The following is a 21,674-nucleotide window of genomic DNA, read 5'->3' as shown; positions in this document are numbered from 1 at the left end:
TCCTTTATCCTATCTGGCTTGTACATGATAAAACAAAAAACATCCAGAAGCGCAGGATAAGTAACTTGTTTTCACAATAAACTTGAGCTCAGGAGGATGGAATCACACTCTTCCTATTCTCAAGGTAAATTTGGATATTCCTAAGGAAGGAGGGCGGACATTTTGTTCTTACTAAAGATAACCTTTTCGGAGGAAGTAAGCGTTCTACACCCCAAATTCCACTGTGATTGCCCTGACTACCTGTTAACCCATCTGACTCCTCAAATTCTCCCCTCAGCAAGAATGGACCCTAAAATCTGTTAGGGGGACTGGGCAATGGTCTGTCTGGCTGCTTCTTGTTGAAAAGGGGCATCTTTGGGAAGGGCAGTCAAAACAGGGTTGCACCAGGGGGATACAGTACCAGCTTGCAGAAACTGCTTCCACCCGAGATTTCATGTTCATGGCCAACTAGAATTTTATTTTTTCTCAAGTCTGGAGAAAACAAATCTAACAAGCAGTTTAAACTCACAGGATCTAAAACTTAGAACAGAGTCATTATTAGAGGCCCTAAAAAAGATGCTCTCTAAACCACAAGCAAGTTTTCTCATTGAGAGGCAAATAGAAACTGACAGAAGGAGCTTGATAATAATTAGGTGGGCTTTAAGGCCTTGCCAGTTATGAAGCCCAGACCTGTCTGTCTCTTCACATGGTTACATCATAAGGGAGGTGTGAAGCTCCTCCATAACCTAGCTGGCCTGGGAGGAAAGCTGGCCAGGTGAAGGCAGGTGGCATCTCCCTAACAGGAAATTTTACAGCTCTGCCTGCAATGTTGTTGACCCTACTTGGCTATCCCCTCGACAGCAGTGGTTACTTTGGAAGCTGGGTCGAGTGAAGGGCTTTTCAGCTTAGAGCCAATAAGGCCTGCAGCTCTGATCTGGAAGTCCTTCAACTCCGGGGCAGTTCTTTTTCCAGTGACCCAACTCTTGGCTGGCAGAGCTGCCAGGGCTCTTCATAAGCTGACTTCTGCTGAAGCCCTGGCTTTCCATATGAAAAACCAATGCAGTGGACTGGCCTGTTGGGTCTCCTTGATGGAAGATCACTGTGTAAGACAGCCATTAATTGGCCTGCCACCTATCTTTATATTGCTTCTGCAGCCCAACTTCTCTTCCTCCTGGTTTTTGTTAAAGCAGACCAGAGAAAACCTTTAAGAGGATACAAGTTAAGGGGTACTCAAGTCCCATCTCTAATCTTTGGTGTTATAAACTAGAAGTCTATAGTCATATATAGTCATAGGCATGTTCTGGTAGTGGTTTTTCTCTGAGATAGACAATGCACATGAGGAAAGCTATGTCCTCACTTTATGAACTAATTTTTTTAAAGATTTATTTATTTATTTATTTGAAAGTCAGAGTTACACAGAGAGAGGAGAGGCAGAGAGAGGTCTTTCATCCGATGGGTCACTCCCCAATTGGCTGCAACAGCCAAAGCTCTGCCAATCTGCAGCTGGGAGCTTCTTCTGGGTCTCCCACACAGGTGCAGGGGCCCAAGGACTTGGACCATCTTCTACAGCTTTCCCAGGCCATATCTCAACTAAACTCCTGATCCATATGGGATGCCGGCGCTTCAGGCCATGGTGTTAACCCGCTGTGCCACAGCAGTGGCCCCCATATGAACTAATTTTTATCCATATAATTTTTGTCTTTTCAAGAAATCTCATATGAATGAATCATCTACTTCTTTAACTTAGTAAAATGCACATAAGATTTAATCACTGATCATTGTTGCATAAATCAGAAGTTGATGTCGTCACTGAATATTCCATTGTGTGGATGGACTGTGGTTTGTGTATCTTTTTACCATAAAGTGCATCTTGGTTATTTTTAGTTTTGGAGGAATAAAGTTACTACAAGCCTTTATGTGCAGGGTTTTTTTTGTTTGTTTGTTTTTGGGTTTTTTGTTTGTTTTTTGTTTTTTGACAGGCAGAGTGGACAGTGAGAGAGAGAGACAGAGAGTAAGGTCTTCCTTTGCCATTGGTTCACCCTCCAATGGCCGCCGCGGCAGGCGCGCTGCGGCCGGCGCACCGCGCTGATCCGATGGCAGGAGCCAGGAGCCAGGTGCTTTTCCTGGTCTCCCATGGGGTGCAGGGCCCAAGCACCTGGGCCATCCTCCACTGCACTCCCTGGCCACAGCAGAGAGCTGGCCTGGAAGAGGGGCAACCGGGACAGAATCCGGCGCCCCGACCGGTACTAGAACCCGGTGTGCCGGCGCCGCTAGGCGGAGGATTAGCCTAGTGAGCCGCGACACCAGCCTATGTGCAGGTTTTTTAATGAATTTTTGTTTTAGATTGATTTATTTGAAAGGGTAACTGAGAGGGAGAGACACAGAAAGAGAGGTCTTCCATCTGTGGTTTACTACCTAATAGGCCACAACAGCCAAGTCTGGGCCAAGCCAAAGCTAGGAGCCAGGAACTCCCATCTTTGTCTCCTAGGTGGATGGCAGGGGTCCATATACTTAGACCATCATCTGCTGCCTTCCCAAATGCATTAACAGGAAGCTGGATCAGAAGCAGAGTATCCAGATCTCAAACTGGTACCATGATATGGGATGTTGGTATCACAAGTAGCAGCTTAACCCAGTACACCACAGTGTCAGCTCCCTGTATGAACTTTTGATTCACTTATGTAAATATCTAAGAGTAGACTGGTCAAGTACACTCAGTGTATGTATTTAACATTTTTATAAACTATCCAGTTTTTTTCCAAAAATTTCCAAAAAATTTTTTTCATTCCCATCCACAATATGTAAGAAATTCAGTTACTCTGTATCCTCACCAGAACTTGCTATTATCAGATTCACTTCTTTTTTCCTCATTCCAGAAGGTGTACATTGTGGCGTTTTTTGTTTTAAATTTATTTATTTGAGAGGCAGAGAGAAAGAGTGCATGTCCATCTGCTGGTTCATTCCTCAAATGCCTGCTACAGCCAGGACTGGGCCAGGCCAACACTGAGAGCCAGGGGAACTCAATTCAGGTCTCTACTGTTTGGGTGCCAGGAACTCAACTGCTTAAAGCCAGAGCTGGAAATCAAACCCAGGTATTGGTATTCCAGTTTGGGATGCGGGCTTTTTTTTTTTTTTTTTTTAAGATTTACTTTATTTGCAAGGCAGATTGACAGAAAAAGATTTTTCATCTGCTGGTTTGCTCCCTGACTGGCCACAACAGTTGGTGCTGTGCCAGGTGGAAGCTAGCATCCAGGAACTCTGAATCTCCAGTGTGGGTGACAGGAGCCCCAGGACTTGGGCATCATAATTGCAAGGCAAACTGCTGCCCCATCATTATGGTTTTAATTTAGATTTCCCTACTAATGGTGTTGAACATCTTTCATGTGCCTGTTTGGCATTTATGTTTTCTTTGATGAAGTGTCTATTCAGATATTTTGCTTACTTCTTTTATTGTGTATTGTGCTTTTTTTTTTTTTTTTTTCTTTTGAGAGATCTTTATTCTGGAAACAGGTCCTTCGTTGGATGTATGATTAGCAAATAATTTCTTTCAATCCATAGCTTGACTTTCACTTTCTTAATACTGTTGTTTGCAAAGCGGGAGTTTTCATTTTGATGAGGTCCATTCCATCAGTTTTGTTCTATTATAGAGCATGGCTTGTGTTACTATAATCTAACAATTCATTGCCTAACTCAAGATCACACAGATTTTTCTCCAGTTTTCATCTAAAATGTCATTGCTTGTTTTACATTTAGATTATCTGATCACTTCTGAATTAACTTTTACATAAGATATGAGGATTGTATCAAAATTCATTTTGTATATGTAGATACCCACTTGTACCAATACCTTAAAAAGAGGATCCTTTCTTGATTGAATTGTCTTTTCTTTTTTGTCAGAAATTGACCATACATGGGTTGGGCATTGTGGCATAGCAGATTAAGCTGCCACTTAGTGCTGGTTTAAGTTCCACTGCTTTGCTTCCAGTCCATCATCCTTCTGATATACCTGGGAGGCAGTGGATGATGGTTCCCAGATGAAGTTCTAGACTCCTGACTTCAACCTGGACCATCCTCTACTGTTGTGGGTATTTGGGGAGTGAACCAGCAGATACAAGATTCTCTCTCTCTCTGTCTCTACCTTTCAAGATGACAATATATTTTTTTAACCATATGTGGATACCTCAGAAAGTTTGTGGAAAGATGAAATTAGAAAAAAAGTTTAAACTCACCTGTTAATGCCCTTTTTCCAAGAACTCTGAAGTGTACCGTGGTTTTTTGTGTGTGAATCTGTTTCTGGACTACCTTCTTCCATTGATCAGTGTGTCCATTCTTCCACCTATGCCACACTGTCTCCATTACCTTAGCTTCATAATGAACCTCGAACTTGACAGTATGAGTCTTCCAACTTTTGTTCTTGCACAGAATTGTTTTGGATTTTTTTTTTATTTTCATGTGGGTTTTAGAATCTGTATTTATTGTTTTTTACCGGCAGCTTGTTGAAATTTTGATTAAGATTGCAGTTTGTCTATAGATCAGTACTTAAGTCTTCTACAGCATATTCTTCATTTTTCAGCATACAGATCTTACATGTTTTATTAGATTTCTACTAAATTATTTCTGACTTTTTAGTTTTTTTTTTTTTTTTAAGATATTTTATTTATTGAAAGACAGTATGACAGATGGAAGGGAGGGAGATAGGAATCCATATTCTATCTGCTGGTTCACTCCCCAAATGGTTGCAATGACCAGGTCTGGGCCAAGCCAAAACCAGGAGCCAGGAACTCCATCTTGTCAGGGGCAGGGGCCTGAGTCCTTGGGCCATCTTCCACTACTTTCTCAGACACATTGGCAGGGAGCTGGGTCAGAAGCAGAGCATCCTGGACTAGAACCTGCACTCCTATATGAGATGCTGGCATTGCAGGCTGTGCCACAGCGTCGGCCTCTAAGTTCTATATTTTTATTTTGGGCTGGTATCCTTGATAGTTCATTCTTGGTGTATAGAAATAAAATTGGCTTCTATAGGAGAAAACCAAATTGTTTCTCTATATCTCACTAAATAATCAACACAGAAGACTACTGTGATCAAATGTAGTATGGGGTTGGAGGGTGAATTTTCCCCACACCAAGCAAGTTCTGCAGGGATACCAGTTGAGTGTCCACTAATACAAATCAGTTCTAAAACTGTCCACTTGGAGATGGTGTTGAGGGCTCAGTCCTTCAAGACCACACCTCCATGTCACATGCCAATCAAAAGCTCCAGGTTATTTTATTTTGCCCGCATCTTGGATCAACTAGCAATAAATTGATGTTTCCTTGACCCCCTTCTTAGGTTCAGTTAATTTGCCTAGAGCAGCTCCCAGAACAAAGGGAAACACCTGGGTTTTCCAGTTTTATAACTGATATTTTAAAAGATACAAATAGTAAGATGAAGAGATATGTAGGGTAAGTTCTTAGAATTTCTGAGTCCTGGCCGGCGCCGCGGCTCACTAGGCTAATCCTCCGCCTTGCGGCGCCGGCACACCGGGTTCTAGTCCCAGTCAGGCTGCCGGATTCTGTCCCGGTTGCCCCTCTTCCAGGCCAGCTCTCTGCTATGGCGCGGGAGTACAGTGGAGGATGGCCCAAGTGCTTGGGCCCTGCACCCCATGGGAGACCAGGAGAAGCACCTGGCTCGCCTTCGGATCAGCGCAATGCGCCGGCCGCGGCGGCCATTGGAGAGTGAACCAATGGCAAAGGAAGGCCTTTCTCTCTGTCTCTCTCTCTCACTGTCCACTCTGCCTGTCAAAAAAAAAAAAAAAAAAATTTCTGAGTCCTAAGCTCAGGTGCTTCCATCCATGTGGAGATGGGTACACCACCCTCCCAACATATGGATATGTTTCTTCTTTACCTTCCTAAAAGCCTCCACATCTTCAGCTATCCAGAAGTTCCCAAAACCAAGTCTCCTTGAGTTTTTAAGTGAATTCCATTAATTAAACTTGATTGGTGAAATCATGAACCATTGGTGATCAACTCAAGCTTCAACCCTTCTTCCTTCCCTGTGCTGGAAGTCACAGCCTTCTAGTCCTGCCTTGGTCTTTCTGGTGGCCCCCCTTCATTCAGAAGCTACTTGTGGACAACCAGCCATCAGTCAGTTCATTGGCATAGCAAAAGACGTGTCACTTTGGATATTAGGAGCTGTAGACTGGGAAACAGGAGAACCAAATACACATTTCATAGTATCACAGCTGCTGAATACTTAACTTTTTACCCTGTGACTGGTAGGTAAACCAGTTCCAGAAGATGCACATGTTTGTAAGCATAGGCACTTTGGGATTTTCTACATAGACAGACAATTGTAGGGTTTTTGTTTATTTTGTTTTTGGGAGGCAAAGAGAGAAACTCTCATATCCCTTATTTACTCCTCGGTTTACTCACCAGATGCACATGCCAGATGCACACAATGGCTGGAATTGGGCCAGGCCAGGTGGTGGGAATCCAACTAATTGAGCTATCACCATTGCCCCCCAGGGTCTGTGTTAGCAGAAAGCAAGAATCAAAAGGTGGGAGCCAGAGCTGGGTATCGGACCTAGGTGGGACCTGAGTGTCTTAATCACTAAGGCTAAATACTCACTCCAAGGACAGTTTTAATTTCTTCTTTCTAATTTGTATGCCTTTTATTTCTGTTTTCCCTTTTTGCAGTGTCTAGGATTTCTGATGTGATATTGAGTAGGAGTACGGAGAGAGGACAGCCTTGGTTTATTCCCGTTTATCACAAAATACCACAAACTGAATGGCTTAAGCAATACAATGTATTATTATCCTCCAATTCTGTAGGATTGAAGTCCATCACAGGTCTTAGTGAGCAAATAGGACTGCATTCCTTCCTGGAAATTCTAAAGAATCTGCTTTCCTGTATTCTGTAGTTTCTGACTACCCAGCATTCCTTAGAATGTAGCCCCCTTCCTCCATCTTCAAAGTCAGCAGTAATACATCCTTCTGTGTCTGCCTTGTGTAGCCACCACCTTTTGTCTTTCTCTTTAAGAATTCTTGGAATTATCCTAGGCCTACCCAAATAATCCAGGCTAGTTTCCCTATGGTAAAGTTGACTGACTGCAATTTTAATCTCCCTTTGCCACATCACATAGCAAATTCACTGACTTTGGAGATCAGGAGATGGATATCTTTGGGGGATTATAATATGACACTTCTAAGTCTTTTGTAAATGCTTTTTATTTGTTTTAGAAATCTCTCTTCTGGGTAAATAGTTGTTAACTTTTGTCAATACTTTTGTTCAATCTATTAAGGTGATTATATGGTTTTTCTTATTTTGTTAATATGGTGAGTTATGTTGATGTTCCAATTCCTGGAGTGAACCACCACTTGATCCTGAGGTATTATTTTTACATAGTGCTGGACTGAATTTGCTAATATTTGGTTTAGGGTTTTCACATCTACGTTCATCACTAATGTGGGATTTTAGTTTTCTTTTGTTGTTATGATTGATATTAGGGTAATGCTGGCCTCATAAAATAAGTTGGAAGTGTTCCTTTCCCTTCTGTTTTTCTGGAAGAGGTTGTGTAGAATTCGTGTTATTTATTCCTTAAGTGTTTGGCAGAATTTTCCATTGAAACCACCTGGGCCTGGAGTTTTCTTTTGGGAAAGAAAGATGATTTCTTCTTCAGTGTGTTTTGGATGGCATTAACCCAAGTACTTGAGCCATCACCTGCTGCTTCCTAGAGTGTACATTAGCAGGACACAGGGATCAGAAGAGGAGCTGGGACTCAAAATTAGCCACTCTGATAATGGAAAGTGGGTATCCTGTAGAGCATCTTAACCACTGTACCAACCACTCCCTTTGTAATGTTGAATTGAAAGCCAGACATGTTGTGTTCAGACAGTAGGTGCTGAGGTAAGGGAAATGGTTTGATTTTTTTTTTTTTTTAAACTCATCTACTGGGTAGGAGGAAGGGACAGAGCTTCCATCCACTGGTCCACTCCACAAATGGCCGCAGTGGTCAGGCTGGGCTAGCCTGAGGCCAGGAGCCTCAAGCTCCATCCTTGTCTCCAGTGTGGGTGGTAGGGACCCAAACACTTGGGCCATCTTCCACTGCTTGCCCAGGCGCATTGGCATGGAGTTGGATCAGAAGTGGAGCACCTGGGACACAAACCTGCACTCAAATGGGATGCTGGTGTCAGGGGTGGCTTAACCCACTGTGCTACAATGCCAGCCCTAAAGTGGATACTTGCTAGGACTAGTCTTTGTTGTAAGTGCCTGATGGGACCCATGGAGAAAAAGCCTTTAAGAACATACAGGCTTGGGGCCACCACCTTCAGTGCCAGCATCCCATATGGGTGCCATTTTGAGTCCTGGCTGCTCTACTTGCGATCCAGCTCTCTGCTATGGCCTGGGAAAGCAGTAGAAGATAGCCTGCGCCTACATGGGAGACCCGGAGGAAGCTCCTGGCTCCTGGCTTCAGATCAGCGCAGCTCCGGCCATTCCATCTATTTGGAAGTGAACCAGTGGATGGAAGACCTCTCTCTATTCCTTTCTCTGCCTCAGCCTCTGCCTTTTTGTAAATCTGCCTTTCAAATAAATAAATCTTTATTTTTTTTTCCATGGGTTCCAAATCATTTATTTTTAGAGGTTTTAACAAAAGAAAGATCAATAAATTTCATGTAATAGAAGGTTGGATGAAAATAAATAAAATGAATTCACCTTTTGTTTAAAGCATAATTTCAGTGGAATGTTTGAATATTCTAAACTCAGTCATTTTTCACCATGGAATACATTTCTTGTCCATACCAGATGGAGTAATAATTTTAAGAGTAAAGAAGATAAATAATTATACTAAATAAGACAAAGTATCCCTTGATACATTTTGGAAGGTCAAATAAATAAATCTTTAAAAAAAAAAAAATACAGGCTCTTCCAGAGTTTGCACATTGACCCACCGGTCTGTCCTCTGTCCTGCATCAGATTTTTACTTACTCTAAGTGAAAAAGCTAAAGACTTTTTTCCATTGTCCTTGGTGGGGATGTGTTTGTTTCCTTCCTTCCAGAGGCAGTATCTCCTTAGATTTTGTATCAGTTTGTTGTGTAATCTTACGTCTCTTGATGGGTTTGGAAAAATTCATGAATTTGAAGTTAGTCTTCTTTTTTTATAGAATTCTTTAGAAAGTCTCAATTCTTTTTTGTAAATGGAAAGAATACAAGCGGTCTTGCGTTACAGAAATTTTTAAAAATTGATGTATTTGAAAGGCAGAGTTACAGAGAGACAAACCAGTGGGGGGTTGGGGAACAGGGGTATCTTCCATCTCATCTGTTGGTTGAGTCCTGAAATGGCCACAGCAGCTGCGGCTGGGCCACTCCTAAGCCAGGAGCCTGGAACTCCATCCAGGTCTCCCACATGGATGCTGCTTTCCCAGGCCATTAGCAGGAAGCTGAATCAGAGTAAAGCACCAAGGAGAGGGTAAAGCAGTGGAGGATGGCCCAAGTGCTTGGGACCCTGCCACCCATGTCGGAGACCTGGAGGAAGCTATTGGCTCCTGGCTTTGGCCTGGCCATCACAGCCATCTGGGGAGTGAACCACCAGATAAAACATCTCTCGCTGTGACTCTCCCTCTCTGTTAACTCTTTCAAATAATTAAATAAATATTAAGCAAACAAACAAAAAATTGGATCAGCCAGGATTTAACTGACACTCTTATGTGATGCTGACTTTGCAAGCAACAGGTTAACCAGCTTGCCCCAAATGCTGGTACCTGTATTATAATATTTGAAAATATTATTAATATACTGATCATGGTGGCACAAAGTTGGGAGATACTCACCTATAAAGTCATAGTAGTTTAATTTTGGAAAACCAGCATGTAGATGTAGCATGCTATTCTACTTGTGGACCGTTAACTCTCAGCTAATGGGGAGGAGAAAGCAAAGAAAATAAGAGTGGTCAACCCTGGCTGAAATTAAACTTGTGAATGTGCATACAGTCTACATGTTTTTATATTGTTGGAATTCGCCAGACACAGCCAGCCAATTGACCTGCATCATTCCCACTGTCCTTTTTAGATCACCATTTTCCTCTTGGCCCCAAAGCACCTCTTGGCTTCTCTTCTTTACTGTTCAGGGGAATGCTGAGTAGATTTTTGCTATTTCCAAAGAAATTTTCTCCAGTGGTAAAATGATGTAGTGGATTGGATACTGCCCATATCTCTGTCACGAAAAGTACAACATTCAGTGCAATTCTGTTTTTCCAAGTCAGTTTGCATTAGAAGCAAACACTTCTTTTATCTGAATTGATAGGCTATGTGAAGAGAAAAACATGGACAGAATTAGAGTATACTACTATTCAGTTATCTAGAAAGAATAATAGCTAACACAGGTACACATTTGTAAAATGCCAGAGAGTATTTTATGTACTTTACATATATATGAGCCCATTTAATCCTCATTAGTTTTTTTGAGGTAGATAATAATATCCTCTCTTTTTGTTCAGGAAACTGAGAAACTGCTTTAACTTGATTTTTGAAGGATTGAACCACTTAATTCAGTAATCTGGCACTTAAGATAAAACTAATTGCTACCCCTGTTACAATTGAGTGACTGAATTGCTGTGTTTTCCACTTTTTTAGAAACTCAGAATCATTTTGCTTTCAACTTTTATGTCCATTCAACAATTAATAAATACCTACCTTGTGCTAGTGACTGAAGTAAGATGTAGCCCTTGATCACACAGAAGAGTTTACTAGTTGAGACTTAGCAGCTTGCTAAAATATTTTTAATGTTTAATATGTGTTACAATTTTTAAAATTTTTAATTGGAAAAAATATATAAGTTTCAACATCTTGGGCCGATGCCATGGTGCAATAGGTTAGTCCTCCGCCTGCGGCACCGGCATCCCATATGGGCACCAGTTCTAGTCCCAGCTGCTCCACTTCCAATCCAGCTCTCTGCTATGGCCTGGGAAAGCAATGGAAGATGGCCCAAGTGCTTGGGCCCCTGCACCCTCGTCGGGGACCCAGAAGGGGCTCCTGGCTCCTGGCTTCAGATTGGTGTAACTCCGGTGCAGCTCCGGCCGTTGCTGCCATCTGGGGAGTGAACTGACGGAAGGAAGACCTTTCTCTGTCTCTCCCTCTCACTGTCTGCAACTCTACTTTTCAAATAAAATAAACCAAATCTTAAAAAAAAAAAAAATTCAACAACTTAACAGTTTGAAAATGTACAGTTAAAAGTATGTTCACATTGTGGTGCAACAGATCTCCAGAACTTTTCCATTTTGGAAACGTGAAACTACCCATCAACCAACTCCCTCAAGCCACTGGCGGATACCATTCTTTCTATATCCTGTTTCTGTGATTCTGATTACTTCAGATGTAAGTCAAGTTAGGCATAGGCATACAGTGTTTGTCTTCTTGTGACTGGCTCATTTCGCTTAGCATAATGCCCTCCAGGTTCATCCCTGTGGTAGCATGTGTGGTGATTTCCTTCCTTTTCAAGGCTGAATAATTCCATTGTATGTATATAATACATTTTCATCCACTGATGGACATTTGGGTTGTTTCCACCTTTTGTCTATTGTGAGTAATACTGCTATGAACACAGTGTGCAAATACCTCTTTTGAGACGCGGCTTTTAGTTCTTTTGGGTACAGAATGAGAAGTGGGATTGCGGGTCAGAGAGAGAGCTCCTGTGCGCATCGCTGCTGCTTCACAGGGTCTGCACTCAGAGAAAGCTGCAGTCAGGGGCAGATAGGTCTCAAAGCCAGGTACTCCACGGGGCACACAGCCACCCTACCCAGCGGAAGCAGGCTGGGTATTAGCCCCTTACTGGGCATATTATTTGCAGGTATTTTCTCTAATTCCATATGTTTTAATTCTTTAATGTGTCCTTTGACGTGCAGAAATTTGATGTAGTTTTATATGTCTACTTTGCTTTTGTTTCTGTTCTTGGAGTTACATCCATGAAAACCGTTCTCTTCAGAATTTTTATCATTTTAGGGCTTACATTTAGGTAGGTTATCTATTTTGAATTGCTTTTTGTAAATGAAGTGAGATAAGGGTCCATCTGCATTCTTTGGCCCTTGAATATCAAGTTTTTCCAACATTCTTTGAAGACAGTGTTGCCTTAGATTTTTTTAAATGCTCAGAAATGATGAATTTATAAAATTTTTGTTTAAACTGGTTTTTTTTCACACTATAATTTAGTGTTAACTATTGTCTTATTTATATAGATTGAATTTCAAGTTTGTGACTATGATGCAGAACATTCTCATTTTTTTAAAATTAACCTCCTATGCTATGTTAAAATTGAAATATGATATAAAGTAATTTCCAAGTCAGAATTCTGTATCTCTTGGCCAGCGCCATGGCTCACTAGGCTAATCCTCCACCTTGTGGCGCCGGCACACCAGGTTCTAGTCCTAGTCGGGGTGCCGGATTCTGTCCCAGTTGCCCCTCTTCCAGGCAAACTCTCTGCTCTGGCCAGGGAGTGTAGTGGAGGATGGCCCAAGTACTTGGGCCCTGCACCCCATGGGAGACCAGGAGAAGCACCTGGCTCCTGCCATCAGATCAGCGCGGCAGCCATTGGAGGGTGAACCAACGGCAAAGGAAGACCTTTCTCTCTGTCTCTCTTTCACTGTCCACTCTGCCTGTCAAAAAAAAAAAAAAAAAAAAAAATAAAGAATTCTGTATCTCTTTTTGAATGCCTGATATGTATTACAGTGTATGTTGCTTTGAGCTATTTCTCTAAAACAAAGGTATTCTAATCTAAAATAAAAATCATCAAGATCATTTGTGTGATTCTTCTGTTCCTGGTTTCTTGCAGGGAAGCAGCGCGAGAGTGCCGCAGGAAGAAGAAGGAGTACGTGAAGTGTCTAGAGAACAGAGTGGCGGTGCTCGAAAACCAAAACAAGACGCTGATTGAGGAGCTGAAAGCACTCAAGGACCTTTACTGCCACAAATCAGATTAACTTGGGATTTAAATTTTCACCATTAAGGTGGAAAATGGACTGGATTGGCCACAACCAGAAAGACAAAATAAACATTTTATTTTCTAAACATTTCTTTTTTTCTATGCGCAAAACTGCCTGAAAGCAACTACAGAATTTCATTCATTTGTGCTTTTGCATTAAACTGTGAATGTTCCAACACCTGCCTCCACTTCTCCCCTCAAGAAATTTTCAGCACCAAGAATCATGAAGAGACTTCTGCTTTTCAGCCCTGCCCTCCTCAAGAAGTAATAATTTGTTTACTTGTAAATTGATGGGGGAAATGAGGAAAAGAAAACCTTCTTAAAAATGATTTCAAGGTTTGTGCTGAGCTCCTTGATTGCCTTAGGGACAGAATTACCCCAGCCTCTTGAGCTGAAGTAATGTGTGGGCCGCATGCATAAAGTAAGTAAGGTGCAATGAAGAAGTGTTGATTGCCAAATTGACATGTTTTCACATTTCCATTGTGAATGCTGTAAAATGGTTAAGAAATATAATATCCTCTAAAAAGAGTTTTAGAATGATGTGGAAGAAGTTAAGAATGGATTTGGAGTACTTTCTGTGTACATTCTTTTCTGCAATACTGAAAACTTGTCCTTGGTTCTTAAAACATTGTGTTACCTCCAGCTCTTCCACAGGGCAGTTGTTGCTTCTTGACTCAGTTCTGTGTGTGTTCAACATTTTTGAATACATTAAAAGAAGTAACCAACTGAATGAAAAAGCATGGTATTTGAATTTTAAATTAATTCAAACTAAATAAAAATACAAAGCTTATTTTAGTTAGCACTAAATTCTTAGTAAAAAGATGCTGATTAGTAAATCAACCCCTTGAGTTACCTAATAAGGTTTTTAAATAAATGTTTCTGTCCTCGCCTTCAAAAATATTTATATTGTCACTTATTTACTTAAAATCACATTTCTAATTTACGGTTGCCCTTTGCACTTACATTAAACCACCAACAGGAAAGCCTTGAGAATGTAAAATAAAACGAAGTGGTATATTTGTTTAGAAATGCTATGTGTTAAAGAAAAATACCAGTTTAAAAACTTTTCCATATTAACATACTTCAACAGTATCTCTACTGAGTTTTGTAAATCAAGGAACTTGGAAGGATGTTGTTCTGAAAGTAGTGCTTGATCGCACAAGGAAAGTACTATTCTTAAGACACATTTGAATGTCCACTATCCCACAATATTTGGATTGTCACTCTTGAAAAACATTTTTTGTTTGTTTTCATCTGAAAAAGGTAGTTAAGCTTCAAATTTCCAGTGTGTTGTCTAGCCTTTGTTGTGTTACAAAGGAGTTACCTATGTTAACTCCTGGTGTAGTCTGTACCTTGTGTGTATTATTTCCAATATTATTTTTAATACTAATTACTCATTTATTCACTAAGACTGGTAAACCTAGAAGTTAGTTACTCTGTTATAGAAAAATGAGGCAGAGGTGGATTTTAAAAATTGGAACCTGACATAATTAATGTTAGATTATAATTTCTCGCTTGAGAAGGAAATTACTTAAAAAAAAAAACTTAGGAAATTGTGTTTGCTCTTTAGTCATGGGTTATTTAAGAAAGCTGAGGTTTTTTTAAAAACATAAAATATGCAGATACAAGTGTTAATTATTGGGTCCATTTTTAAAAAGTAAGATTTTTTTTGATATCTGTAAATGATGTACTGTTGTTTATAACAAAACATTGTCTTTTTTCAAGGATGAACAGAGTTTATGAAGGAGCATCATTCTAAGAATTGAGTGATGTAATCTTTGTATTTGGACAATTCACCAGATTCTCAAGAAGGCTTTCAAACGACTAAAGTTTGATGTTTGTCCTGCTGAGCTATGGGGAAAGTTATAGCATAAAAATTGTAAACCAACATAGATATGTCTTTTTCTCAAATTGGAGTAACAGATACCAAGCAAAGTCACAAATCTGTTCACAAACTGGATTTCTTACTGAATCAAAAGGTCACACTGAACATTTTGAATGTTAAAAGCATTATAAATGAAAAATTGCCTGATATCTAGCAAGCTGTATTCTCTAAAGATACCTGTTTTTCAAAAGTTGAGGCTTTCTGGTCATTTAGGAACTTGCTGGTCCTCTTGGTCCCTGATAAATCAAGGCAGTCACATATTAGCAGGGTGGATTTTTAAGTTATCAAAACATCAGGTCCTTTATACCTTGAGGATGGCTGCACTGGTTTGAAATTAATTGACTTAATGGTGAGGTGAGAAATGAAATGTATTCTGTTGCTAAATGTGTTTTAGACCCTTGGAGAGACTTGAAGATTTCAGTTTATACAGATAGAAATCAAGCATCTTTTTGTGCAGGTTATTTTTTTTTAATACAAGAATGGGGGGAGGGTTGTTTTTAAGCTTGAAACTTTTGAGAATCTTTACTAAGAAAATAAATAATTAAAAAAAAATCTTGTAGCCAAGAACATATGTGGCCATGTTACCAGTAATAAATGTTTCTCTCTTCATATTGGCCAAAAGGGAATGAAAATGCCATCATAGGAATCTGTATATATGCTACTGATTTGCCTAGAAAATAGCAAGTTTGGTAGTGCTCACTTTGCAAATATAGGGCCATATGGCACTTTTATCTATAGGACAGATTAACTCTAATAAAAATGAAATGGGGAGGGGTTTATTTTTGATATTACTCTTCTGAGTTTTCAAGCTTTGATAGTGTTTAACTGAAAAGTGGTTTAGAAAGGGCTAGATCCAATGTGTTCACATTTAAAAAATTGATATCAGATACAGTTTTTAAGTTCATTCTTTATCAAACTCAAGTACCATATTGGCAACCATAATGTCATAGGTGCTCTATTCATTTAGATATTCTTGGGGTGGGGGTGGGGAAATGGCATTTGTATAATATATGTGTAAATATATATATATATACATACAGTATATAATCTAAAGCTCTGAGAGCTCTTGCGTCAGGAATGCTGAGTATTATAGTATATTGAGGTCAGATGAAATTTTACATTTTTGTGTGTTCTATTGCATCCCTTCTGGTAGTTTCTATGACTGCATTACTCCAGCACTCATGATTGATTTTTATCTTCTAATTTTCTTCCAAGTATTTGTTTTTAATTAATTTTCTTTGGCTTGATACTCTTAAGTGTGTTGGTATTCACTTGAAAACTCCCCCCTCTCCCCTAAAAAAATATTCAATTTTTATGCTTTGTCTCTGGCAGCTATAACAGTGGTAAGAACATTTTGAAGACAGCTTTTTAAAGGAACCACTGAGTTTTTCAAAAGTCATCCCGGGAGAGGAATTACGGTGTCCCATTTGAGCAGGGATTTTATCAGAAAGTGTGTTTGGATAGTGGGTCAGCAGCAGTGCTAGTATCTGGAAGCACAATACCACTCTGGCAGGCTGTCCAATCAGAAGTCATCTGGCTAAAGTTTGTCTCTGTCTCAGGACTAATCCTCACCAAAGGTCTTTTTGACTATTTGGGGTAACGTGTGGAGTCATACAAAGGCTTAGGAAGAAGCAAATTAATTTAAAACAGGATGCTTTCACTTGAAATGACTTCAATCTAGATTTCTTTTCATATTCAGTAAGTTTTTAACTCTGGTCAGCTACAGTCAACTAATATAAATTATCTGTTTTGAAGATCAAACACTGCATCATTTTGCTGGATTAAATCTAATATATCTCAAAGTTTAGATTTTGAATTAAAGTGGGTTTTTGAAACAGTGGCTACATATCTTTTCAGTTACTTTCAAGAGGCTTTGTTTTATTGCCATTGTAGCCCTGGGAACTGTTGGTATATTACTGTTTCCCAATTGACTTAACACAAAAGTTGTATATTTATTGGAATTATTTTTACATTATATTCTTTGTAAATGTTTGATGTAACTTGCACTTTTAAAAATTACCCAGCTTGGGTATTAGCAACTTATTATCAATTAATTATCAGTTGACTTTTTGGTCTTTTTCTCCTGTCTTCAATCATGAGACTTTTAAAAGGAAACTTTACATTGATTAAAATATTCTAGCATCTAAAAGCTAGCCTTAAAAATAGCTGTAAAAGAAAAATACATTACTCTTTTTTATAATAGATAAAGATTGAAGGAAAAATTACAAGAAAATAACATTTTCTTCAATTTTAAATGGTAGTTATCTTCACCCCAACATTAATACTGCCTGTGGTATGCCCAAAAATCCATTAATTATCCAAAATAGTAAAGGATTTTTAAAGCAACTAAATCTTTTCATGAAGACCACATTCGTAATCATTTTACTAAATTATTTTCATTTGAAATTGGCTTTGTGAACATCAAAGATACTGCCTAAATTTTGACTAATTTCAGATGAGGAGGGGAAAGTGAAGTGTGGTTAGTAAACCTGTCGATGATTAGTTGTGGGATAAATTTGTTCAGTTGTACAAAGCACAACTAGAATTTTTGTTGGGTGGCTTACGTACAGCTTAAATAGTTTTAATGTTAATAATGTTGACTTTTTTTTTTAAGTTGACTACATAGTCACTGTATGTGCTAGGAACTGGTTTCCTTGACTTTCTAAAATCAATGGCCAGGAGAGGCATTAATCCTTGAGGGGTTGAATTTATCATGAAGCTGAGTCAGAATGGAAGAATTTCAAATAAATCAAACAGGGTGCTGAAGTTCCATCTGTCTCATTTGCCATGGTAAGTTCTTACTGATCAGTGAATGTAGCTTAAGCCTTTGTATGGGTCCTCAGGGGGCAGACAGACTTTAAGAGGGACCAGATAACATTTGAATGGAGGGATTATATTTCAGGTGTTTTAGCTTGAAATTTATTTTTTAAAAAAAATAAAAACTAAAAAAATACATAGAACAAAGCCTGTGATGCAAGTTATAAACAGGCAGAATTGTTTAGCACAGAGAAAATACTGACCTGTCTGCATTCTGGTACAGTGAGTGCAGGTCTCAGCTGAGTATAACAAGAGTTTTAATTATTCTCACCAGCAAGTAAAGAAAATGAACAATCTTGAGGCAGCATCTTTGAAAAGGGTCAAACAGTAGGGAACGGAAATGTGGCCTACTTTACACAGGCATTATGTACTACTTGCCTGTGGAAACGTGGCATTTCCAAGTTCTGCCTGAGGAGCATCTGGAGAGATCTGAGAGTAAATCTGAGATTGTTTAAAATTGGTAGGGAAGGAAGAAAAATCCCTGCAGATAATGATCTTAGGTTAGTTGGCAAGTGAAATAACCTATCGTTGTGTTTGGGAGGATTTGTTTTCTTATGTTCTAAAAAACAGAATTGGTTAATGCTTTATAGACGTTTTTATCCAGGTGCCACTCCAAATTGTGTATGTAATGAAATTATTTATATTAAAAGTGGGAAATGATTTGTCAGCATTTTTCTGTGAGTATATGAGGGGTGGCAAAGAAGAGTGCTTGATAGCAGCTCCCCACGTGACGTCGTCGTCCATACATCAGTTGTGACCTCTCCCCTTAGCCCCCGCCCCTGCAGGAGGAATGAGCTCTAACCCAGATGTACCACTTGAAACTTTTTAGAGACAAAATATAATCAGGGAAGTTCCTAGAAAGGTGTTTTTGCTTTTTGGTTTTTTCTTTGAGGATTGGGGTAAAGAATACCTCCCCCTAAACTATCAGCACAAAACAGGGTATTGATTTTTAACTCTGATGTTTCTATTGGAGTTGAATACTAAATACATAACTAGTGAGGGGAATACATTTCTAATAAAATTCCCTACATTCTAAAAACATCCCTGTTTTAATTTTTTTACCTAAATCTTGTGCTTTACGTGTAAAGAAAAAATGTACTGAGTTACAATGCATTTTATTAACACTATGTACATATTAGCTGCTTTGTGTTCAGAATGGTAGCAATTGCTTTGTATATTAAAGTGATCCTTGTGAATTTGTGAAATATTGTCATAAAGTGCTTTTTCTTACTGTAATCTTTGTGGTATCAACTGTCATGCCCTTTTTACACAAACATTTATGTGCAGTCACATAAACATGCTTTTAAAAACTCTGTAAGTCTCTTTTTTGGGGGGAGGGATCTTGTATTTTAGTTTTTCATTTGTGTTGTCGTATTTTCTTGGATTTAGGTTTATCTTGTTAAATGAGCAAAGGTTATAAGGTTATTCTACAGTATATCACGAGCTTATGTTGTACATGTGCAGCAACAGAAAACTAATTCAAACAACAAGGATCTGAATCTTCAGTTAGATTTTACTGCATTCCTAAGTTTTAATGTAAGACTTCTTCTACAGTACGATTCAACAGTGCCTATGTAAGGATTTGGAGGTACTGCCCTGTTTAGATAACTAATGACTGGCTGTCTCTGATGTCATAAAATGCATTTTGCATTGAAAGAACAATAAAAACATAACTTCTTGGGTTCTCTTAGAATTCTGAAATTATGTGTTCATATAAAACAGAAGGGAAAAGGAAGGGATGTGGTTAATCTTTGTTAAATTGGGCGTAAGAATTAAAGATTCCCTCCTATGCTACTGACTCAAGTTCTAAAAACTGTTATTTATCCCTAACTATTCTTGTTTCTAATTGCCAGGTTTATTAATCTGCTTTACCTGCCATTATGTGGAAAGAATTACCCGAATTTCATTTTTTTCCTTCTACAAAGAATGGTGACAATTTATTGCACAGATGTTTTTGAGATTCAGTGAAAGGCTGATAGTAATTACATGGGGACAACAAGCATAAGCCAGAATTGGGCTGAGAATGGTGGTACCTGTGGTCAGCCCATCTGTAACCACATCCACATGCTTGGCTCTCCAGTGTGACACTTAACAGATACATATATTGACACACTTGTGAGGAGTGATGTGGCAAGAATTAAGTCCCTTTCCAGGGCAGGCATTTGGCACAGCATTTAAGATGCCACTTAGGAAGCTTGCATTATCAAGAGGGTGTGGGTTCAAGACCCAGCCTTGCTTCCAATTCCAATTTCCTGCTACTAAACATCCTGGAAAGCAACAGGTGATGGCTCAACTGCTTGGGTCCCTGCCACTCAGGAGATCAGATTGATTTCCAGGCTCCTGGGGTCAGCCTGGCCCAGCCTGTGCTAGTGTGGGTATTTGGGGAATAAACCAGTGTATAAAAGCTCGCTCTCTCTGCTTTTCAAAAATAAAGTGCCTTTCATCAAGATGCTGTAAGACCATACACAACCATACAGTTCTGAGAACACCTTTTAACAGTTACAGCCTTGACCTCCAGTGAATTCTAGACTCAGACGGTATTGCCACTCAGATTGCAAAACACTGGTCTTAATTTCTCCCCCAAATATTCTCCATCAGCTTGCTTCTCCATCTTGTGAACGGTGCCACAGTCCACTCAGGTAAGGCAAACTCAAAAAAAGCGCTACTGCCTCAAAAATTACTCTCCTTCCTCATGGCATTTTTCATTTCTCCACAAAACTGACCAGCTGGGCTGATAATTCTAATAAGGACCTAACATCAGATGAAAAGAATGGTAATCTAGGAGTTTGAGTACGGTCTCTGCTTTTTAATAGAAGTGCAGGTTACAAAAACATTTCAGGGTAACAATTAGTGTTGTTTGTGCAGTCACCACTTCCATCGAGTAATGAAACATCATCCCAAATTGCTCCCTGAACCTCCCCCTTCCCTCTCTCTGGCCCCTCACAGCCACCAGTGTACACGCTTTCTGTTTTTGAGGGGTCATGAGATGTGTACTTTTCTGGTTTCTTGGCCTTAACGTTCCTGAGGCTTATCCACAGTGGAGCGCATATCAATACTTCATTCCTTTTTATAGCAGAACACCATTGTATTATGTATGTACTGCATGTTTGTATATCTGGCCATCTGCCGAAGGACTTTTGGGAGGTTCTCTACTTTGGGCTGTTGTGACAGTGCTGCTACAAATAATCATTTACAAGTATCCGGATGAGTCCGTTTGCTATTCTTAGGAGTATGTGGTAATTAATGCTGGGTGACTGAGAAGCCATATCCTTGGTATTTGAAGGTTCCAATTTCTCATTGTCACCAACACTTTTTTAAATATATATATTGTATCTGCTTTTTCTGTTTCCTTCCTTATCTTCTTTCTAAGATTTATTTATTTGGAAGTCAGCCTCACAGAGGCAGGGGAAGAGACAGATCTTCCCGCTGGTTCACTCCCCAAATGGCCAGGGCTGAGCAAGACCAAAGCCAGGAGCTTCTTCCAGGTCTCCCACATGGATGCAGGGTCCGAAGCTCTTAGGCCATCTCCTGCTGCTTTCCCAGGCACAATAACAGAGCTGGATCGGAAGTGGAGCAGCCAAGATATTTGAACCAGAGCCTATATGGGATGCTAGTGTCATAGGCGGTGGCTTTACCTGCTATGCCACAGAGCCAGCCCCATCAACATTTGCCATTTTTAATTGTAGTCATCCTCATGAATGTGAAGTGATGCCTTATAGTTTTGATTTGCATTTCCCTAATGGCTAATGATTTCAAGCATATTTCCTATGTGTGCCGGCATCCCATTTGGGCACTGGTTTGAACCCCGACAGCTCCACTTCGGATCCCGCTCCCTACTAATATGCCTAGGAAAGCAGTGAAGGATGGCCCAAGTCCTTAGGCCCCTGCACCCATGTGGGAGACCTAAAGATCCTGACTCCTGGCTTCAGCCTGACCCAAACCCTGGCTTTTGCGGCCATTTGGAGAGTGAACCAATGGATGGAAGACCTGTCTCTCCTTAACTCGGCCTTTCAAATAAATAAAATGCCCCTTTAAAAAAAAAGATATT

The 21,674-nt window shown here is 39.7% G+C and overlaps 1 protein-coding gene across 22 annotated transcripts in view; it reads left to right on the top strand.

Moving 5' to 3' along the window:
- The window catches only part of CREB1 (cAMP responsive element binding protein 1), a 76,666-nt gene extending 57,727 nt beyond the window's left edge, over nucleotides 1–18,939 (top strand). For 13 of the 22 annotated variants that reach the window (XM_070070298.1, XM_008259047.3, XM_070070299.1 and 10 more), the window contains one exon: nucleotides 12,778–18,939. In XM_070070298.1, the coding sequence (XP_069926399.1) occupies nucleotides 12,778–12,922 (145 nt within the window). In that variant the 3' untranslated portion in view covers nucleotides 12,923–18,939. The remainder of the gene's footprint in view (nucleotides 1–12,777) is intronic. The other 9 variants (XR_011387138.1, XR_011387135.1, XR_011387139.1 and 6 more) reach the window with 1 other exon arrangement.
- The last annotated feature ends 2,735 nt before the right edge of the window (nucleotides 18,940–21,674 follow it).

The sequence above is a fragment of the Oryctolagus cuniculus genome, chromosome 3, assembly GCF_964237555.1.
Source record: "Oryctolagus cuniculus chromosome 3, mOryCun1.1, whole genome shotgun sequence".
NCBI lineage: Eukaryota > Metazoa > Chordata > Mammalia > Lagomorpha > Leporidae > Oryctolagus > Oryctolagus cuniculus.
This window is presented reverse-complemented; position numbering and strand designations above follow the sequence as displayed.